This window comes from Cygnus olor, chromosome 17, assembly GCF_009769625.2.
Source record: "Cygnus olor isolate bCygOlo1 chromosome 17, bCygOlo1.pri.v2, whole genome shotgun sequence".
In the NCBI taxonomy this organism is placed as follows: Eukaryota; Metazoa; Chordata; class Aves; order Anseriformes; family Anatidae; genus Cygnus; species Cygnus olor.
This window is the reverse complement of record NC_049185.1, coordinates 5152285-5175296: the sequence shown is the minus strand read 5'-3', so window position 1 is coordinate 5175296 and position 23012 is coordinate 5152285. Positions and strand designations below refer to the sequence as shown.

The 23012-nt window shown below is 43.6% G+C and overlaps 3 protein-coding genes across 6 annotated transcripts in view; 1 reads left to right on the top strand and 2 right to left on the bottom strand.

Moving 5' to 3' along the window:
* The window catches only part of GGT1 (gamma-glutamyltransferase 1), a 66027-nt gene extending 61909 nt beyond the window's left edge, over window positions 1-4118 (bottom strand). The window contains exon 1 of the mRNA XM_040577670.1: window positions 3858-4118. The gene's annotated coding sequence lies outside the window, so the exon portion shown is untranslated. The remainder of the gene's footprint in view (window positions 1-3857) is intronic.
* A 6523-nt stretch (window positions 4119-10641) lies between these two features.
* SNRPD3 (small nuclear ribonucleoprotein D3 polypeptide) lies at window positions 10642-14366 on the bottom strand. 4 transcript variants are annotated; one of them, XM_040577683.1, is made up of 4 exons: window positions 14228-14366; window positions 13655-13804; window positions 12764-12956; window positions 10642-11880 (listed from the first exon to the last, which is right to left on the bottom strand). In XM_040577683.1, exons 2-4 carry the CDS (start codon window positions 13778-13780, stop codon window positions 11819-11821), a joined length of 381 nt encoding a protein of 126 aa, XP_040433617.1. In that variant the 5' UTR covers window positions 13781-13804; window positions 14228-14366; the 3' UTR covers window positions 10642-11818. The 4 variants fall into 4 exon arrangements, with proteins under 4 accessions (XP_040433617.1, XP_040433619.1, XP_040433621.1 ...); XM_040577685.1 differs by lacking the exon at window positions 14228-14366 and adding an exon at window positions 14187-14205; XM_040577687.1 differs by lacking the exon at window positions 14228-14366 and adding an exon at window positions 14025-14204.
* GUCD1 (guanylyl cyclase domain containing 1) lies at window positions 13919-22979 on the top strand. The gene is made up of 6 exons (XM_040577572.1): window positions 13919-14522; window positions 15461-15545; window positions 16982-17147; window positions 17890-17981; window positions 19528-19769; window positions 20261-22979. The coding sequence occupies exons 1-6, from the start codon at window positions 13919-13921 to the stop codon at window positions 20350-20352; spliced, it is 1281 nt and encodes a 426-aa protein (XP_040433506.1). The 3' UTR covers window positions 20353-22979.
* Window positions 22980-23012: the final 33 nt, after the last annotated feature.

Sequence of the window (23012 nt, the reverse complement as noted above, 5' to 3'; positions counted from 1 at the left end):
GTGCTGAGCATTCAGTCTGAGCGCTGCCTGTAAGGCTCTGTATGGAGGCACCTTCGCAGCCCTTCCATCATGGCAGTACGCCCCAGAAAGGAGGCAAGACCCACAGCACGCAGTCACCACTGACTCAGCTCTTCCCTGCAGAGACCCTGGCTCAGCCCCAGGGAGGATTCGTGCAGACCATTTCCAGCCCGGTGCGTGCTGCGCTAATCAGCAGGATGGAGAGGAGACGTTCAGCCCTTTGCAAGGGAATTCTCTGCTAGTCACTGGTGATGCCTGGCTGCCAGTTGGCAGCTCCAGGAGCAAGAGAGAAAGCATGGCTTGAAACAGACTGGTTCAGCTGAGCAGCTGTGGGACCTGTGTTTATTCCTCCATATGCACTTGGCTGCTTTGCCATAGAAAGCTCCCCATGGAGAGCTGGTTGTGAATGAATACGTGCCAATGCACATTATGAGGTCCTGGCCTAGGAAGCCACCAGTGCCTTGGATCCACTCTAACGGGCTGCAGCTTAGCTGCGGACAAACTATTGCAGGACATCCAGCTGATCCCTGACAGTTCCTGGCTGTACTGGCAGGTGGAGCACAGCAGTGTGCATGCAGCCCCGGAGCAGGGAAATGCCCCTGCACAGCCCTACAGAGGAGATGCATGCTCAGGGAGCAGGACGGGCAGCTCCAAATCCAAAGGAAGCTGTTTTCATAAAAGCTGAGTTCACAAACTAGAGAGGATAACACAACCCAAATGAGCCTTTCCTTGTACGGAAGGTGGAAGCTCAGGGCTCTCAAAGAGGATTAAAAGGATGAGCTGCTGGTACAGGTCTCCTCACTGATACCCAGAGGGACCAGCTCTGTTCTCCTGCTAAATCAGAGGACGCCTTGCAGTGAGCCTCTGTCTCCTGCAAGGTAGTACAGCAGGAGATGGATCCCTGTCGTCCCGAATACTCTCCTGAGCACTGTACTTGCTGTTGCAGGGCTGTAACCCCAGCTCCTCCAAGCAGCACACACCTCGCTATCCAGACTCACACACCAGACCAAGTTCCATCCCTGGCAGTTTCCCAGCCTCCCTCCCTCTGCACGTAAGATACAAATGGCCAGCCCGAGGGGAGATGTGTGTTATGCAGCAGGGAGGAGGCTGCAGCAGAGCAGAGCAGTATCGCAGCCCTTTCCTCACCCCAACATCCCACAAGATAATGTCTCACAGAAGATCTCAGAATGAAACATGTAAGTGCACCCTTCAAAAGAAGCCTTCCAGAAGGAGAGGTCACCAGGTGCAAAGCCATGCCACACCTCCCACCATCTTATCTTTTCCAGGCTTTAAAAAATACCCCTAGAAATCTCTCCTCCTCCTGGGCTTGTTCAGTCCCTTTTCAGATCTACAGTCACACAGCAGCACTGCACGAGGCAGCAAACTCCCACTTCCACTGATCGTGCCGACAGCCAGCAGCTTCCTTCCTAGCGCAGCGCCCTCCTGCCAGCTCCCAGGGCCGAGGGAGATGCCCACCTGCAGTGTCCCGGCCAAAAATGCTGGTGAGCACTGTCAGCATCACCGGTAGGAGGCCATCGGTGCCAGGCAGCAGAGGGAAAAAGGGACAGGTCAAAGCCTTTCAGTGACTCAAACAGAAATGCACTTGCTCCTTCCTTCCCTAGCTGGCCAACAGCTTCCTCACTCCTGTGTCCTTTATTTTACACCAGCTCTGACCACAAAACACAGGGTAATTACCTCAGCATGCTCCAGGTAGCAGGATGCTTAGCAGAGAGGCCACCACAAGCCTCCTGCCTTCCCGTGGCTCCATCCAAATAACTGCTAATTGTTTTGTTGAGGTAAGGATGCATCTCACACACTTCAGAACCTGTCAATGCCCTTCCCGCCCTCATCACCAAAGCTCTTTTTTCAACCTGTAATTCATTGTTCAGAGGAGTGCTTGGACAATAAAGGAATTTGCACTGTTTGGGGAAGACTGACAGGCTCCTTAGTGAACAGTTGCTGACAATGTTGCCAAAATTTAAATTGTTTCCTCTTACAAAAGCGAGCAAAAGAGCATTCAATATTTGCCTTTAGAGGTAATTCTGTCCACCACCAGACTGCATGCAGTTCGTATCATGGAAGAGGAAATGTTGTGTCTCAGAACAACCTCTTATCACTACAGTATCTTGACAGTGCAGCAGGTATCAGGGCCTTCAAGGGCAGCTGGCAGAAAGCCCAGCTACCCAGGCTCGGAGCAGTTGGAAACGGTTATCAACAGACAAGAGAATCTGTTTTGCAGTTTACTGGCATCAGACGTGCTCTTGAAATAGATGCAATAGCTGGTTTAAAGCTGCCAAGAGGTAGTTCACAACACAAAATAGACCAGAACAATCTTAGCTGAGGCCAGCGCTCCAGGAAGCTGGCTGGAGCCATGCTATATCTTGATCTACTTTGAGACATCAAGTTCTTGATTATGAGTCTCTTTTCTTCCCCTCCAACACGACAGCATTCCAGTTCAGTGATGCTGATTTGAAACCAGCCACAAAATACGATAACCGCACAATACCCTCCCCAGGAGAAGAGTGAAGAGGATAGTCAGCGTTTCTTCCACATGCATTTACTCCTTTTCCCAAAGCCTGGCACTCCCCCCGCTGCATCCCAACTGGCCTCAAAAGCAAGTGAACCACAAAAACATTGACATATCTTGCTACAGCATCAGGCTTATTCAGCTTGCACGCAGGCGTGTCACAGGGGTGGGGAATAGATTCTTTACTGCTTACTGATCGGACTGTTTCTGCACTTCTTCATGAGGATTATTCCTCCCCATCCACTTTTGAGGCAATATGCCTTAAGTTGGATACAATGATGGGTAGCATTTGGAAAGCTATCTAACAGCTACATGGCCACAAAGATGGTCACAGAAAACTGGAAAACGGCATTTCCCCAGACCAGCAGCTGCCCTTAGGTCTCCACGTCAGACCTCTGAGCAGAGCTTTGTCCTTACTCCCCTTAAGCTGTTTGGTTTGTGAAGCAAAGTTCATCTAAAGATGTGTATCTTTATCTGAACTCCATTGCAACAGAATAACCTCTTTTATTCTGGAGATCCCGACCAAGAACTGAAGAGGTTAACCTCACAAAGGTAACCCCAGGACCAGCTGGCTGGTGCTCAGCTCAAGGGCACTAACTGGAACTAGCAGACACAGCTAGAGTGGCCTGCAAGTCCACCAGAAAAAAAAAAAAAAAATCCCCTCCCTGGGAATTTCAAGCTTAGGTGGACATTATGCTTGAGGCAGCATGTCTGCCTCTGGATAGGTACACCAATACTTCAGCACCCTCACAGGGCTCCACCACTGACACCAAAAACATTGCAGTCTAAGGAAATGCTCCCTCTGTATCCCAATACAATAAAGTTGTCGGAACAAAACTGCTCATTTTACCAACAGTTTTTTGTGGCTTTTTTTCAAAAACTGCAGTTGAAAGACAGTGAAATGGAGGACACCAAAGGCACAACGTGGCTGTGGAACCAGACGCTGAGAGGCCCAAGGTCTCCGATATTCAGATGCCCTCCGCTGTGTCTCAGCCCTGGAGGCCCACCCCTCAGCCCAGGGCCCTCAGGGGCAGCCCCCGCCTTCTCACCGCTAACAGAGGGAGACAAAAGGAGAGATTAGCCCTTTTGTCACCTCCTGAGCTGAAAGGTCAGGAGCAGGAGAGGCGGCAACATCTCCTGTGAGCTTTTGCATTGCTAATGCTTGTGGCAGTATTAGCTGGCTGAGGTGCCTCCAAATCGGCAGCGCTCACTGACTCCTCAAGCGTGGGCTGCTTCAGAAGATCATAACACAGACTCCCTTGTGGTAACACACAGAAGAACCCTCTCCAATACAGTAAGAAAGTAAGCCTACCTGCCATTCCCTAGGCAGAAATGAAGCCAGGCCAGATAAGCACACTCCTAGGCACACACCTCAGCCGCCCCACAGGAGAGAAGACGGGCAAGGCGCTTTGCCTTCCTGGGCTCTCGAGCCGGGCATTCACTCGCCGGCACGGCTCTTCCTCAGGGAACAGCAGGATGCCGCCAGGGGTCACCCCTGTAACATATTTTTGACCTATTTCCATCTTGCCCTGCACTGGGCGTCTGTGCCGAGGTGCAGGGGCCACTGTGAGGAGAAGCCGGGCTGCCCTGCCCACGCGCTGCCGGTTCCAGAAGGTTCCACAGCAGCTTCCCCTCATGGCTCAGCCAAGCCCCTCAGCCCCTCTGGGAAATCGCAATAAGAAACAGCAAAATGCCACAATGCAGGAAGGAATGGGGTGGTGTTGGTTAGGGTGGCTGTTTCCAGGGACAGCCAAGCTGTAAAGCGGGAGTGGGGATCAGAGTGCCAAAGTGAAATGAGGGCTGCTTGCTAGTGTTATCCTCCCTGTGTAACTCTTAGCACGGGTGTCCCACAGCATTAGTTTCAGCATGACGGTAGGATCACGTTTGAAGAAGCGGTGGTAGAAGCACCCTCTGAAAACAAGGCTCTGAGGTGAAGCGAGGGCTGCTACCAGAGCCCTCCCCACACGCAGCCTCTAGCCAGAGGTTTCAGCACATCCCATGATACGAATCTCAGCCTAAGGTTAGCATTAAACTTCATGTATTCGGAGGCAAATGCTGACATGAAAAACCTCTAATGAGTTCCCTAGAGCTTCATCCACTTATTCCGTGTCAAATTTGGCTCAGTAGCTAGACAAGAAGGTTGTAGCAAAAAGGCAACACATAGACAGCATATCCTAACAAATACCCAGAGAAAAGGTGAAAACAACAGTTCCTCTTTGCGCATTCAATCCTGCTTTTCCCAGGACACAGCACTCCCCACTGCTGCATCCAAACTCTCCTCAAAAGCAAGAGGTGAATAAGGCTGCAGCCAAAATGATGCCCTCCTTTCTGGCTCTGGAGGTGTCTCTGATGTGCAGTTTTATATGGTGATCTTCGATGACTGAGATTTGAAAAAAAAAAAAAGTGCTGTGGAGCTGTTCTACAGACATGAAGAAAGCTTGTTCAGTCATGAAGCAAAAGAACAGCAACACCTTTTTTGTTATAGAAGAGTAAAAACTTCCACACTTCACTTCTGTCTCAGCTGGATGATGTGTCAGGAGAAAAAAAAAAGAATTATTCCCCCTGCAGTATGTTTCAGATTTTAGAGGACTGTAAAAGATATCAATAAGCAACCTAAAATGCCACCACATGGGTCTTTCAGCAGGAGTTACGGGCCTAAATCTGTCTTCAAATCCTGGTCTGAACCTCTTGGTAGCTTGGTCTCCATCTCCCCTTGTGAAACGCAAGGTGACAATCTTTTTTTTTTTTTTTTTAAAACAACAACAACAACAACAACAAACAAGCAAACAAACAACAACAAAAACCAAACATGAAAGCCCGTGTGCAGTCAGGCACTTTACAGCATGGAGCCATGAATAAGCCAAATGGCCAGTTCCACGTAGCACACCATCTCCCTGCAGATCCAGGCATTCCCATTACCTTCCACTTGCATCACCAGCCCAGTGCTGTTGATATTCCCTCTAAGTGCTCTGTTCTTCTCCCAGCTAACACTTTAGGCACTATGGAAAAAATTGTGAGAAGTTTTGCCTCACAACAAGCAGTGGTTTGCTCTGGAGTGGATGTACTAGCACCTCTCCACAGAGCTGGAAATAGGGCAAACCCCCAATCAGACAACAAATGTTTATGCCTCCAATCAAGAGAAAATGAAGGACAAATTAAATGCTTGCTGCAAACAATAATAGTGTTTTTCTGCCATTCTTTTCATTTCTCTCAGCATAACTACACATCTTCTGAAAACAATCTCTTTCTTTGCCAGGGCTTCAACATTCTCCCCTGAATTAATGATGCTGGAAAACCTCCACTTTCATAGACTCCTATTCGACAGTCTCTGCTCAGCAGCAGAGGACTGCACAATGCTTGCTTACGCAATGTCTGGCCCTGCGCCAGGAATAATAGCCTGTCTACTAGGAACAACCAACTCACACACAAAACCGAAATACTTTTCTCATTAAATGTCTAAATTGGGTGAAGTAAAAACATCCCAAACCTGCTGGCTATTATCATACGCTAATGTCAGTCTCTACACTGCATTAAATAATCCCATGCCCTAGTCTTCGAGGAACAGCTAGAATTAATAGAAGAGGACTGAACTTCCCTATTCATTACCTCCAAAGTACTCTTGACACTATGAAGAACTATTATTACAAGACCAGGCAACACCAGGACACCTAAAGCAGTTAAAATGCAACTTGATCTGGCTAGATACTTGCGGACAAGCGCAGTTTTGGCAGCTTCAGGCACTAGTACACTGTAATCATATGGTAGCTCTTCTATCCTCAGGCAAAATCTGTCCCTGAGCAAATTAGGAAATGGGGAAAAATATACTTTTACTTGCAAAGTAATAAAAACCACACTGCCCATACCAGCATTTGTTTCAAGGCAATTCTAGATCATGCTTTAAATGTGGTTTATCTATATTACCTCCCATAGAAACATTGAAAGCACAGCAGTCCCATGAAGTTATCATTATCTAATCTGAAAGGAGAAGGACCAACCCTTACTGTCTGAAATCAGCTTAGCTGCAAAAAGGTGCAAGTCCAGATTTTAATTTTTGCCTTTGTGAGCATGGAAACATCAAAGAACTCTGGGAGAGCTCTTCCTCCATTTTAACTCATGGCTGGGAAATGAGCAACCAAATCACTGACACTTGTTTGTAGACCTCAGAAGTCCACCTTTTGCTACATCACAGGATCATGACTCCACTGGGATGTGAACCTTCCATCCTTGTTCACATCACAATGGCAAAAGGAGATAGGACTTCTCTAGTTTAAATGAAACCTCACTGTGAAGCTTTAAGTAGCTATGAGATAGAGACCATACAGTGACCCTGACTACCAGCAACAGAAATTCACATCTTCCACTCCATTCCGCCCTTCTAGAAGGGATTTTCTGGAAGACATTGCAGATTGAGGGGCCATATCCCTTAACTTCTGACTTTCACTGACAGAAGAGATTAAGAGACTGCTGAATCACCCACAATTTTGAGAGTTGGTACAAACCAAGTTTTAATACCCCAGAGAGTGGGGCTTTTGCAATGTGGCCTGTAGTTAGTCTCTGAGAAGAGATACCATAGCTCGCCACTTACCTCATCTACACCGCATCCATTCCCAGCCTCTCCTTCATAACACAATACCTCTCAGACTGATATTTCACAGAGTACCCTTAGAAAATGAACTGAAGAAAAGTATAGCTTTAGGATGGAAGTTAGACCCCCTGGTGAGCAGAACTGCGCATGTAAGGGATGAAAGCACCTGCTCGGTGAGGAAAAGTCCCACAGTTCTGCACAAAGCAATTTTTTCAAGTGATACCTTCTCCAGCCATTTAACTCTTCTCTGCTATTATTAGTGTCTCCTCTGTGGTTTTGTACCAGAGCACAACCTATTTTTTTTCACTCAGGAAGACTAGGTGAATTTTTACCTGCACTTCTCCATACATCATTTCACATGGCTGCAGCGTAGCTTCTCTGTCCCACATTAGTTCAAAGGCATCTACACTGATTATATCAAACACACAAATTCATGTCAAAGCTTCAGGTCAGTATCAGTGTGTTTCTGTTGAAAACAGGGAACTACAGTAAGCTCTGAACCCACTGAATGGGAAGAGGTTTATAAGCACATGCACAAAGCAATGACAAAGAGCGAAAAGAAATGCTATCTGAGACAAAAAAAAAAGTGTCAAATAAGGATAGATGCCTTATCTGTCCATAGCGTCCTCTGTCTCAGAGAAATAGATAATGTACATTGCTGAACTAGAGGAACCTGTAATGCCTACCTGGGCACATGCCCAATTAGCCAAGCGTGGGACACACACAGCACCAAGATGGAATAACCTGGTTGCCTATGAAACCAACACTGGGAATGCTGAAGAGGAAGGAAAATAAGCTGTGTATTTTCATGCTGGAGTTTGTAATAGCATTATCCTAATGGATTTTATACCAGAAGTCACATTTGCATTTTTCCCTTCCAAAGGGTTCTGGTTTGATATATTTCATTCACTTACCTACAGAGCCATCTAGTGGAGGAGACAACATTTGTTAGAATGAAATTCAATTTATCACACTGCAAGTAAAGATAATACACACAGGATCTTCAGAACAACCTGTAACAAACTGGCATATCAGTTGGTCTAGTCAAATTTTAAGCAACTAATAAGATATTGCTAAGTGATCTTTGTCTTGGCTTTCATTCCTACAATTACAAAACTTCAAACTTTTCAACACTAATTCCCAGTATCCTTCTTTCTGAAGAGGGTAAACATTTCATCCTAGACTCAGCCTCATCTGAATTCACAATGCAAAGCTTTTTGCTCATGCAAAATCCAGTATCTTCGTCAAAGCTGAGGTGGATCAGAGCTGTTATATGTTTTAAGCAAATCTTAAAAGCTAAGGCAACACTAGTTGGAAAAAAAAGTTTCTTTGCAGTGTTCAGTGGACACCTACAAAAATAAAGGGTGATAAACATCAAGTGGGGTATAAACTTCTTAAAGCAAATAGAATAAACCCTGTAGTACATCAGTCAAACCTACTGCAGAGGGTTCCTGTTTCTCTCTGACATTCTTGGTTGCCCCTCTACCCACACTGCTGCTGAATGGCACACCAACTGTTTCAGGGAAGAGAAGGGATCTCAATGGAGAGAACAGAAGCTTGGCACTGCACAGGAAGGAAGAACAAGAACTTCTAAAAATAACAGAAAACGTAATGCAATCATCATTAGTTGAAATAATCCACAAAAAATATGTTACTGTGAGGCAGCTCTAATTTAACTAAATTACATTTAACAGTTATGTTCTTTAGGTTTCCCTGGGTGTTTCAAAACCTTAGCCATTCCAGTGGTTCTCTGTGGTCAAAAATGTTGCCATTTCTCCCTGCCCTCTGCAAAAGAAGTTGTATCCTTCAGAAAAGGGCTACATGCTATTTAAGAGCCAGAGGGAAATAGTAAGAGATAAAGCCAGTGGGACAGATTTTCAGTCTTGCCAAAACGTTGAATCTCTTCCAAAAAATACTTTTAGTCAAGTTCCCCATCTGTGGCTTGCTTCCTTTTCCATTTATTAATATTTTTTGGAGGCTTTTAAGAAAAAGAAAATAAAGCTTTGAAGGCTGGGAAGTACTTGATAGTCGCTATAAGAAAATAAAAAAATGCACTAAGCCTTACTATTAGTTTCCCCTAGAGATTGCAGGGAGACCCACTAGAAGCCAGATCCAAAAGGGTTCCAGCAAAGCGATTTCTCTTTGTTCAAACTGTGTACACACTTCTTGTATCTCCTGCTCCTAAACAAGGTAACAGTAAGCTTCCTTGGCAGTCACCCTACATTAGCCACTGCCAGGACAACACCTGTTTTAAAGCAGAACAGCTTGACATCCTTCAACACCACACCCCACCCTATACTAGGTTATATTCATAGCAATTTATTGTGGCACTAATCAATCTCAGATTTTTATCAGGTGTTTGCTTTGGGAAGAAAAAGCTGTTATAGCTGCTGAAGCAGCATCCTGTAAAATCTTGCAGCAGACACTTGCCTCAGGTTATACAGGAAACAATGCATTGTGCCATCTCTATCCTACCTGTTGTCCGTAGAGTAACTCCAGCATACAAAAACTCAGATTAGGTTAGCGACAGAAACCTGGTGTATTAAAATGCATAAAAAACAATTAACAGACTACAAATAGAAGACATCTAAATATAACATAGATATAATGCTATCTGCTAGTGAAGCTGACATCTCACATACCACCACCTAGCAACAACAAGCAAAGCCAGTGGCTGCCAAGAGAACACACCTAGTCTTACCCACCACCTCCAGAGATCCCAGGCTTTAGCACGACTACTACAAGCAGACAGTTCAATTTTTATTATGAAGCTCAGGGCATAGCAACAGGACGGAATTCTTTTCTCCTTTGTGTGTTAAAAAAGGAGAGTCTCAAGTGGGCATCTACTACAAAGACTCAAAATGGGCTTCTGCTTCATGCTGATTTTAAGATGGTTTTTCTCAAAACACTCTTGTGAAATTCAGTAACTTATGTAGGCATGGGGAGGAAATTCTGTGAAAGTAACAAATGTCCTCTCCCACAGTAAGAGCTGGAAACAAGCTGAATATTAGAGCTCCACAAAGTACAAACAACTGTTTCTGCTAGTTATTAGAAAGGTTGCACTCTGCAGGTAGACCACCAGTTTTGCTTGCCAGGATTTTCCACAGATGTACTCTGAGGAGAAGGGCCTGATCAGCTGATGTCAGTCAGGGTTCTCTTTCAAGTGATTGCAGATACAAGGAACAACAGATTTCCCACAAAAAAGTGTTCAATATCACTACAAAATTCCTTTAGGTACTCACTTTAAGATGGAATTTGTGTGATTCTTTGAAATACTGTCTTTGGGAAAGCATTACTGCTATATGAGCATGGCTCATGTGCCATGTTTGGAAGCATTTTTGTGAAAACTGTCTTGCCTTTCAGTCAGGTTCCTCAATCTAGGCATAAGAAGGCAAAGTTTTTTATAAATTAATCCCAAACACATCACAAACTTTTCATAGATGTTTCTAATGTAAATATTTAGGATCATTACTAACCAGAAAAAAAAAATAGCAGGGGTTTTCTAGTGATCTGCAATCAAATGCTGCTTTATTTACAGACAATTCAACAACCGAATACATTAGTTCAACTTTCATGTCTGCACACAACAGAGAGTCTTTACACATCAGAGGAGAAGAGCAAGACTAGATAGCTTCTTATACATGTACGGACTGATAATTGATTGTATGCAAGTATGCAGTTAGGTACAGGCGCGTTCAATTTAAATATCTCAATCATTAATGTCGGTAAGAACAGCCACACCATACTTTCAGCAGAATAAAGCTACAACTAAATTTGGCTTCCTACAACTGAGCTGGTGATCAATGTGACTAAGTATAGATTTTTAAAAACAAAAGCGAAAGTTAGGCCTAAGTTTTGTTCAAAAGATTAGCCTTTTTAAAGAGCCTTTTTAACAGATAACCATCCTTATGACCTTCCCCATACACCTTTCAGATGCACAGAACACTTCAAATTAATCCTTGACAACGAGATTTTTTTTTATTTTTTTTTTGTCTTCTCTTCCCAGGCAAGAGGAAAAACAAGTGAACTATTATCAGGGTTAGAATCAAATATTTCACCTCAGGCAAGCAGGCTCAGGACTCAGGCTAGAAGAGCCTGTCCACCAAATATTAAAGTTGGGTGTTTATAGTGAAAAGTTTTCCCGTGTATCAAGAGAAAAAATACAAAATACAAGAAAATAAGCTCAACGTACAACTCTGAAGACAGACCTGTATCTATTGTAGATCCATGTGAAGCAAAAGAACACTGCTTTGCTTCTCAGGAAGCTGCCTCCATTTGGCTGTATGTTCCATAAATGCAGATGCTAACACAACTTCAAAACATTTAAAAATTCTTCATCAAGAATAGCTTCTAATTCTTTAGAGAGTGAATAACAACAGGATTAAACAAGAAAAAGGAAGCAAGATGATCTTTAAAACTCAATGCATTACACAAAAGTACAAAGAAGTCAAATCTAGATATCAAGTCTGCTGTTTCCCAAACAATGCACTTTTAAGGTCGAAATCAACCTAAAATGTATTTGCCACCTACAGAAACAAGCCAGAACTCTAATGTGCCCAAGAGGAGTCCTGCCATATAAGAGCAGACAAGTTCTTCTCAGAAATATTTATTAAACAAAACCGATAGCAACACACATGTAGTACAGTTAATACCCCCTAATAAAAAAAACACATTGGACAAGGCCAAAATTATCTTCGTTTCTGGAAGATGTTGCCACGGCCCATACCACGACCTCTTCCTCTTGCAGCCACTGAAGAAAGAAAACACCAGGGATGACATGAATTTGATATAACTGCATATTTATCTCAAAAACTGACAAAACCAAAAATAAATAACTCTCAAAGACTCTTGCTTAGAAGCATGGAAACTAAACCATCCTATTCAGGTTAAGTTCAGAATGCGACACAGTAAGCAAAAGTTTCTTGTGTAAGGAAACATAACCAATAGTTACAGTCTTGCTATTTATAACAGATGCAATGTGTATGAAGAGCAATGAAAGATTAACACACTTTGTGTCCTTCTACACTGACACACAAAGTTTGTAGCCAATGAGATTTAAGACCCCATACTCTTCCTAGGATTTGCAACAGAACTTGCTATGTTTCAGCAGATATTACTCCCACAGGCATCCTTACTGCATTTGCTAGAGTTAACCAAGGACTTTAGAGCCCATGACTATTAGCAAGTCTTGTTGTAACTAGACTGTGCACGTGAAAAATGACGATGAAATGCTAATAATTACTGTTTCCCAATAATTTAAGTATCATCTTACTATTTGATTATTTTTTCCCCGAAAAAGTTTAACAAGAACACCTGAATCCTTCCTCAAGTAGTCCAAACAGCTGGCAGCTGCCTTCACTGGAAAACCAAAGCTGAAATTTTATATCAAGTCTCTATGTAACAAAGACTACTTAACATACCTGAACTATTGCAACATCAAAATTGTGCATAGGACAGTTTGAGTCTTAACTCTCTCCATAAGATGAAACAAAAACTATACAAGAAATAGTCATTCAGCTTCTTACAACTTATGCTTCCTCAGTGATAGAGATCAAAGTTACCCAGTTCCTCTACAACAAAACGGAGAGAGGATGGGGAGGACAGACACGAAATCATTAACAGACTGTACCCACCCTGAGCTTTGAGAATAGCTGCTTTTCCTCGCCCAGCTCCAGAACCCTGGTTTTTATTCTTCATGCTCTTCAGCATAGGAGCATTCTTCAACATATCCGGTAAAATTAGAAACCGTATCTTGCTGCCTCTGATGTACACCTGCTCAAGCTGTGCCACTCGCCCATCTCTGTACGTCACTGTTATGTTGGACATCTGGAAAATAAAGATCAGTGTTCACAGAAGCCTTTAGCACAGTTTTGGGCTCCCACTATTCTTGCCTGCAGAATGTACAGCCAGGATTAAAGTACCAAAGGCAAAGAATTTCCAAGCATGCCGCCTGCTCAACCAGAGTGGCAACACAAGGCATCCAGCACCATTTAAATATACTCCTAAACATGCCACTATTCAAGCGGAAGCAGAATTTTTACCTTCTCCACAGTTTGAATAGAAAACAAACCTAATAAAAGTTATTTTCTTGTATTAAATTAGTTTTCATAAACCTCTACTAGCCGTAACTATTACGGAAGCATTTTGATTTCAACCATGATTTGCAGAAAGACAATCAAAATTAAGCCTCCTGGGATGCCTTAAGGCATGTGCATTAAAAACAGCTCCAACGATGCACTAAATAAAGAACTTCTGCAGAAAAGTTGTTCTCAGAACAAAACTTTAATAACTCTGATAAAATTGACAGGAATTCCCAATCGTGCTCTTAAAACCAGAAAAACAATCTGTGTCCTGTTGGCACGCTCAGTAATCCCAAATTACTATGGTAAGGGCGTCAGTAGCACGGTTTTACTTATCCGAAGACTAAAACCAAGGGTCTTTAAATCAAGCTGTCCATCTGTTGCAGACAATCGCTTCCAAGCCCAGGTCAGCCTGCCTGCCTTCCATCCTTCTACAGCACATACCTGACAATTCATGTTGTCCTCGGCTTCAATAAGCTTCCCTCGGTACACTTCTCCCGTGTTAGTCTCGCACGTCACGATGTGGCCTTCTGCCTCGTGCAGCACTTTGATCGGTACTCCAATTGACATGCTTGCAGTGCTGTGGCTCTACACCTGCGACAAGGGAGGAAAAAAAAGTAAAAATAACGCAAATAACGTACAAGTTGCTTTACAATGTTTTGTGTAACAGACTTTCCCTATGGGAGGTGATTTTCTCTCTTGCCCCATATGCGCGTATCGATAAACCTTCTCCAGAGATTCCTGTGGGAGGAAAGGGCTGAAAGCCAGCGCCAACCCCACGCCCTCCCCACACTTCTGGCGCAGGGAAACAAACCGGGGAATAGCGGACACCCGCTCTGCAGGCCGCTGCCCCGGCCGCCTCCAGGAACGGTCCGGGAACGACTCCAGCCCCAGCCACCCCCCTTAGCCCCAACGCCCCAAAACCCCGGCCCCAACGCCCCAAAACCCCGGCCCCAACGCCCCAGCCCCGCCGGTCCCCGCCCGCCGCCGCCTCAGCCGGGCCCATCCCGCGCTCACCGTAATGGCTCCGCCACCTTCCCGCCGTGCAGCGCAGCCCGGAAGCGGAAAGCCGCCAGCTCCGGCGCTGCCCGCCGCCCCACCGCCAAAGCCGCCCGGGGTCCACCGCGCCCCGGCAGGACGGTTCCGTGCCCCCCCCCCCCCCCTCCCCGAGGCGCGGCGGGCGGGAGGAGCCGGGCGGGCGGCGGGGCATGGCCGGGCCGCTCCCCCGCGGCGGGCAGTGAGCGGGCGGCAGGACCCGGCGCAGCCATGAGGAGCCCGCGGGGGGCCGGGGGGGAGCCGCCGCCGCCGCCAGGTCAGTGCCGGCCCCGCCCGCGGCCCCGGGAGGCGGCTGGGGGGTTCGGGGGGGAGGCCGGGGGGCGCTGAGGGGCGGCGGGGGACGGCTGGAGACGGCTGGAGGGGGGGAAGCTGGAGGTCTGCCGCCGCCTCCCCGGGCACCCGGCACGAAGTCGGTCTTTGGACTCGCCTCAGGCCCGGGGTAGCGATAACAACGGGGGGTGCCGAGAAAAAAGACAAACTAGTTGCGGGTCCTGGTCCCAGGGGGGTTATTTCTGTCTTCAGGAGACTGCGTTAGAAGGACCGTAATGTAGATGCTCGGAAAGCACTGACTGTACCGGGGGTGTGCCGGCTTTCGAAGTCGTGATTAAACAGTGGCACAACTGTGGGGAAATCAAGTCCAGGCTATCGTGATTGGCTCGTCCCTACAGCAGGCTGTAACTGCGTTAGGGAGCAGTATAAAACTACACCTAGCATTATCCATAGCGTTTATAAATAAAGCTACGTTAAAACTATACCACTACAACTAGCATTATCCGTAGCGTTTTATAAATAAAGCTACATTAAAAGTACCAGCTGACACTGAATGCATTTTATCCCCATCGTGGAACGTAGTTGACCTGACCCTGTATTAACAGAGGTTTTCAAGGGTCTTTTCCAGATCAAAGGTTTGGTAATTTGGAGAAACTTTTTATGATTAACTTACTTTGCTTAACTTTGAAGTAGCAATAACAGCCAAAAACACTTAGAGCCCTTCAAGTCTTAAGGGTGTTTCTGAAACTGAAACCACCACAGTGCCACCTTTAAAGGAAATACAAGGGATGTTATTACTATATGTATTCCAGGATCACCCATTCCCAAGTTTCTCCCACTACAGAATGCTGAGGTACAGAAAAGCATTCCTGTATGGGTTGATGCCTTTTACATTTTGCTCACAACGGGGTGTTTTCACTGCAGTTGAATGTGTCCAGCTGAAAGTGCCCATCATCCAGCAGCTGTACCACTGGGACTGTGGGCTGGCCTGCTCCAGGATGGTGCTCCAGTAAGTCACTGGTTTTGTTGGAAGGGGTGGGAAATCCCATCCCGTGGGAGAGGGGGATCAGGAAGGAACATCCAGGGAGAAGGGGCATGCAGAAGCAGCTGTGAGTTTGACTGAGTCATACAAGAACACATACTCTTGGGTGCCCTTGGAGAAATACTACTGCCAGGGCCTAGCACAGCCCTCCTGGAGAAGCAAGGGAAAATAGAAACTAAGACAGACTTATGACCTTTTGAGTAATTATTTTGATTGAAAATAATCAGTTCAGCACTGAGTCTAAGAACTTTGCAGGTTGGCATGCTTAAGCTGATAAAAAGTTATCCCTCTTTCCTGTTGCTATAATTCAGGTTTGGTATTTACCACAGCAGATCATGTAATTCCTTTCTGTATTTTCAAGCAATGGGTAGGTTTATCCCAATTTGTGAGTATATACTGCCTCGGTCCTGCTGAGCCCCAAATCTGGGGGATGAACAGTTTTGTTCCAGGAGTAGTTTCAACTTCAAAACAATGCACTGTATTGCCCTCTTTTTTTTTTTTTCTTTTTCGAACCAGTAGCTGTTCTGCTGAACTCCTCTTTCCTTCCACAGAGGAACATGAGCTTAGGTGCAGGAGAAATACCTATTTAGATGTCCACTTAGTAGATATGAAGCAGAAGATTTTCATTTCTCTCCATCCCTTCTACCAAGACGTTAGTCCGTGTGCTGGTAATTTCCCATCTTGACTACTGTAACCTCTGCCTCTTCATTCCCTTTGCCACACCAGTCTGCCCAAAACTCAGCCTCTAAGATTAATCTTCTCACCCTGTTGATCTGACCTTGTTTACCCTGCTTCCTCAATTCCAGTATTATTTTTTTTGCATTTAATTCCATTTGTTTTGACTTCCAGAACTCTTCATTACTGCCCCTCTCCATCCCTTTGCAACATCCCAAACTTTCTCAAGACCATCTCCCCTTTATTGCCTTTTCTGTCATCAGTACCTAAGACGAGCCTCCTTTGAGTATTTGCCAACTTCCTTTGCAGTTCCTCCTTTTGAAATCCATCTATTGTGTGAAGCAAGTTTTAGTCTTTAACACTCCTCTCTGTGTTTGCTCTATTAAGATTGTATGTATAGATTGTAAGCCCTTCAGGACAGAGTTCTGTACTTGCTCAGTATAGCTTGCCTATTGTACAGCATCCCGTATGCTTCTAGCGTTATGAAGCAGTTGAGATACTGGTACTTTTCTAATAAAAAGTCAGCAATAAATCCAGTTAAATATTCCCTATTCCATTTCCCTTCCCTTAAATTTGTGGCTCATTTGTGGGATGTTTTTTGGTTATTTCTTAGCCAAGCCCATTGTTTCAGTTTTTCCTTCCTGTGATGTGGAAGCTTGGGCTACAGGACACACTTTGCTTCTCCTAAGATCTGTGCTTCCCTTCCCCTACCTTTACTAACCCCATAGGTACCTGAATCACTTGGACAATGATGAATTTCAGAAAGCCATCCAAGAGCTCCAGTTAACAAAGAGTATCTGGACTATTGACCTGGCCTACCTAATGCGGCACTTCGGTGTTAAGCATAAATTTTGCACCCAGACACTTGGAGTAGACAAGGGCTACAAAAATCAGGTTAGTATTCTTATCTACTGGGAAACAGCAGGCAGTTTTAAAAGGGACTGCTGTGCATCATGCTAGAAAAGCTCTGCTGTGTTACTGATGGTTAACTATAGCTCCTGTAAACAAGGTTTATCTGTTGCCCAAACTGGTATGAATCAGTTCCAAAGGCAAGGCTAGATAAAATCCCATGTATTTCATATCTTTGGTCCCATTATATGAATTTTTAAAAAAAGTTTTTGTGTAGTGTTCTCGAAAGGTTCCAGACTATTCAACAGCCTTGGAGACTGAAGCCCTCTAGCTCTCTTCAGAACAGGTACAGCCCAGGCAGTGGTTGTGCTTCCACACTTTCCCTGCCACCATGCCTCACCCCTGGCCTGGAGGAACCACCTCTAGAGGCCAGTTCAGCCTCTATGTCCGTGGAGAGCTTCTTCAAGGTTGCTACCAAGGGGACCAATGAACACATATAGAAGCAACGGCTTTTCCAATGCAGCCTCCTGCCCAGTAGAAACCAGACAGCCTTCTTTCATGTTGGCAGATGAATAGCCACTGCTTGGAAATTGCAACAGTAACTGACCAGGAATGAAATTAAACTGGTAATTTAAAGCAGGAATTCTTATTACCAGTGAACTAAGGGAGAGAGCTCTTATCCGATAGCCAGATCTCCAACTTACACAGGCCCTTGCTAGCAGACGTTGTAAATGGTGGATTACCTGAGGTGATCATCATTCCAGTTCATAAATTTTGTTATCTTCAGTCATTTTATAGGAAGCACTTTGACACAGAAGAGAACCGAGTGAATCAGCTCTTTGCACAAGCCAAAGCCTGCAAGGTGCTGGTGGAGAAGTGGTAAGCTTGTTGTTCTCTCTTCGCTCTTTGGAGATTGGGGGCTTCATGCTTTTTTTGGAGTCAATGAGCTAAACTTGTGAAAGACAGGCTGAAATCAGACCCACAGCCTTTTTGGTGAATTAGTCTTTTTACTTTATATCTCAAAAGAGTGGATGCAAAGAGTTAATAATTAAATTCAAGGAACAATAGTCATGATAGAGTGATTAGCAAATGTTGACAGAAGTTGGCTATTATATTTTGATTTTCCATTAAGATTATCCAAGTAGGGATTGCCTACAGAGCTTTAATTGGCCATTGTTCAGTACCATTGTCATTTGAATTAAGGAGAATGCTATGTGGACACACAGCCCATTGTTCCTAGAGCTATGCAAAGATTACAGGTCTCTGTTCCTAGACAGAAGCACAAAGAGAAAGCTGGCATGTGGGAGGATAAAATAAAGAACCTCAATGAAAGAATTGTAAACCCAGGAAAAGAGGAAAAACTGTAGAATTGTTTAACAACCTGTAACCGACAATGATGTTTGTTATTCATGGGAAATAACTAATCCATGTTCAGCTTAAGGTGCACCCCCTTTTATAGCGAAGCTGGTTTGGATCTCTGTCAAAGTGGGGTAAGTGATTAGGAATGAGAAAAGAGAGGGTACCAGGCAGCCACAACATTATTTGAATGCTGCAATGCAACTTTCGTTTAACAGAATTGTTAAGCGTCCTTTTTAACATATACAGAGTCTGTATGGCACCACCTGTTTAACTGGAGCTGTGTCAAGAGAGAAGGGACAGTCAGTCCATCGTGGTTTAGAAATCTTAAGATCGCGTCCTTGATCAAGGCAGGGACAGAATACATGTGTACCTGTGCAGTACTGAGCTTGGGGCACCAAAGGGGAGAGGCAACACTGGGAAAGATTTAAAAAAACAAGTTCAGTCAGGTATGACACACAGCCCTACATCTGAAACACATCCAAGGGATGAGTTCTAATGCATATGGAATACACCATCTGCCTCAGTGAAGGACAGCTTTTAACAGATGAGATTATAGGTTATATGTTTAGTTAATACCTGCTTTCTGTAAGAGGTACTATAGAAGTACAGCCTCAAAAGAATCAGGTAGTCCAAACTTGCAATTGGGAGATGCATATTCCTGTGTGAAAGAGGCAAATTTGGGCATGCATTAAGTTGGTTAGTGATTACATGATCTTCAGGCACTCAGTCGATGAAGATTTGGTGCTTCAGAGTTAAGCTTTTCTAAGAGCAGGATAGAATATTTCACTTGTGATTTTCCCACAACAAAAGTCTCTTAAATTACTGAGTAAGTTGCCAACTTCTTTAATACTCTTCTCCCAGGCACCCGATACATTCTGAGATTACATCTATGTTATTGCAGAATCCAGTGCTGTTGCTCTGCACTTCAGGAGCAGCAGTGAGATCAAAAGACCATGAATAACACAGGTTTTGTTAGGCTTTGTAGCAAAGCCTGGAGGGTTTGGCTTCACTGAATGCCAGTCTCTTTCCTAAACTTGTAAATAAACATGATCTTTTTTTCCTACAGCACAGTAACTGTTCAAGACATCCAAAAACACCTGTCCCAAGGTCACGTAGCCATCGTCCTAGTGAATGCAGTCCTGCTGTTGTGTGATCTTTGCTCAAGTCCTGTCAAATATTGCTGCTTCCTCCCCATTGGACAGAAGTGCTTCTGCAGGAATCCTGACTACCAGGGCCATTTCATTGTGTTGTGTGGCTACAACAAAGCCTCAGGGAGTATTTACTACAACAACCCTGCCTATGCTGACCGTGAGTAGCCTTCTCCTTTTGGGTGGATTCTCAGCCACCTCGTTACTTAACACATCCATAACACAGAGCCATAGCTGGAGTTCCCCTACTAGTGTGCATGTATTTCAAGCATAACTAACCAATTTGTCAGAAAGGGTTGTGCTACATGCACGAAGTTATTGCTGCATTCTGTGCTGTGATTTACTTGAGTCATTGAGATACACGTTCTAGCAACTTGTTTGGCTTCAAGATGGGCTAGTGAGAGATGCTGCACTGTACCTATGTGCAGAGTATAGCAAGATGACCACTTCGAGACCTATTTACAGCATTACTTCAGTAAGCCCTGCCTTGGAGATGAGAAGATCTACTTGAGCAAGTAAAGCTGTAACACAAGCAACAATAGATCTACTCTATATACAGTACTTTTCTTTGTAGATGCTGCTAGACCCAGAATAGGAGCCTTTCACAGGCGTCTTCTGAGTTTTTACTAACACTTTATTCCTCCTTTACAGGAACATGCTGCACCAGCATCAGTAACTTTGAGGAAGCCAGGACAAGTTACGGCACGGATGAGGATATTCTGTTCATCTACACAGACAGCTGACATCCAAACCCGATAATTCTGGTCCTTTCTGGTGCAGCCTGTATGGCAGTTGGCTGCTTGTCTCAGGACACCCCCTGCGGAGACCTTGCTCCTGAATTGCAGTGGGATCTTAAACAAGGGAGGCTTTATGGACATTGATAGGACTATATTGCAATGCTGTCTTTATGTTTTTATTCCCAATGAAATATCTGATTTTACAACGTATGTCACACATTTTTCTCATTTGTAACACTGCACATTTGACAGCAGTTTCAAAATACAGGCCCTAAGCCTCTTCACTTTAAGCTTATTTTCAAATTAAACACATGAGAAAAAAAGCACCAAATGTATGAACTTTAACACTTGGTAATACACACGTAGGTTTAAGTAAACAAAACCAGAAAAAAATAGAAAATACTTGTTTCTCTCTTTCAAAGCAGCAAGGGCTGATCTTCATCCTAAATTTAGGGATCTGAGGTTCAGCAGGGTATTGTGAAAGGAAGAAATACTAACTTAAACCACTTTCAAATAATGAAAATGCCTTTTGGCTCATCAGTATTGTAGGAATTAAACATTTACTCTAGAAAATCTCCCGTGTACAAAATTCACCTTACAGTTTTAGTATTTATGTCACTGGATTAAGTTTTGAATTGCAGTTATTGGGATTGATCCCTTGCACTACAAACTGCATCTCTTTTGCATCATATTTTTGGCTAAATATTTTCAGATGACTGCCCAGAACTCTGTATTACCCCAAATGTTTAAACACTTTTTTGGACATGGGAGTCTTTGTGGCTCTTTGCAAAAAAAAACCTCTGAGCATTGTGACATCCATACATGCCAGTTTCTGATGCACCTAATCTAAATATCAACTTATTAAGCAAATACAGAAAATATTCATTCACACACTAATGGTATATATTTTGTTTGTAAATTTACTGACATCAGAGACTGGATTGCAACTGAAATGCTGAATCATACTTTGAGCCAAACTTTGCTATTGGTATTAATTTAGTGACCTTCTAAGAGTTGAAATCAATTAAGAAAATGGGGAATACAGACTTCTCTTTGCTACAGTAAAAAAGACAGAAACTCTAGTTATTCTTATACTTCAGGTGTATTTGGATTAATTTGAAGTTTTGTTCAGACATTCTGAAGTGAAATTGTTAGCAGCCCATTCATAATCCTTTCATGTGTTACCTGAGTTTATTTACTTTACTGAGGAGCACTGTAAAAGTGTAGGAAATAGCCACCTACTTCAGATTTGTCCATCACAATTGCTTACAACTCTTGGATCTCCAGTCCTGCCTATATTAAAATGGGTAGAAAAAATTGTTAGTACTCACATAAAGCTGACAAAACTTTGTTTTGCACTTAAGACAGAGATCCCACACCTTTGGCATGGTTTTAGAAAAAGAACAGTCCAAGTTCTGGAACTGTGTGGAACAATTAAAGGACATTGTTACTGAGTGGTAGAAATAATAAATAGGAACCTACTTTCAGCGTGATAAAAAAAATTCTAAGAAAAGACATCTTTTATCAGTTGCTGACTTTCTATAAGACGTGGAAAACATTAAGCAAACAGTAGAATCAAGAGTGCTTCTGTGCACAGAGGCTGAAAAATAATAACAGATGTAAAATGCAGCAGCCTTTGAAAAGTTCTGAACAGAATTACGTGACAAGAAACTTTATGCATCTGATTTTGCGTAGCACTGGTGAAGTTGGAATACATTCTGGCAGTTATATATACAAAATAAATAAAAATCAGGATGTAATTTGTGAGTAGTATAGATAAATACATTAGTAGAAACCCAGAAAATGACCAGAGTACAAAATCTGCAGTAGATAATGCTTTATGACTCCTCCAAAATAAGTCACCAGAAGGCTACTGCTCTGGGAAATGTTCTGTCCAAGTCCAAATTAATGATGTTTGATTTAGAGAGATCGTATTAGCTATGTTACTAATTAACAGGTATGTAAATTACAGATTGATAAGAGCACTTAGTTTCTTAACCAAGGCATTTTCCATTAGGTAGTTCATTCTGTAGCATTGAACTGCCACAGGATTTATTTTTTTAGAGCAGGATTGGTTAGCTAATTAAAAATTCTTAAAAAGACTTGAAAATTTGCCTCCATATGTGAATCTTGAGCTTGTACATAAAACATGGACTTAAGGGCATGCTAAGTGGTCTGAAATGTACAGATGGGGTGTAACATTAAATGTTTGGTGCCCAGGGTTCAAATAGTTAACAGAACTGAAAGATAAAGAACCAAAGCTGTTTAAGTTAATACAGAGAAAACAGGAGTTCCACCCATTGTGACAGGAACTCTTATGGTCAAATGGAATACAGTTATGAGAGATGAAAACACAAGAAAGACGCAGAACCTAAGTCAAAAGAAGACTACGTGATGCAAATTCAGGTTAAACAGAAGCTCACTGGCCAAGTATTCAGAACATCTGCATTTTCTGAAACATTGTTTTCCATGATGTCCATCAAAGTATGCATTCTGAAAATGTGTAATCACTTTGTTTCCTTTGTGATGTCCACAGCAAAGGAAGGGGTATTTTACATGCAGGGATTTTATACATAAATATATTTTTATTTGTAATTAAACCATTCTCAATAAAGGTTTAAAGTCATGGATAACCCTGTAGCATAATGTAGCAGCTGCATTTATTA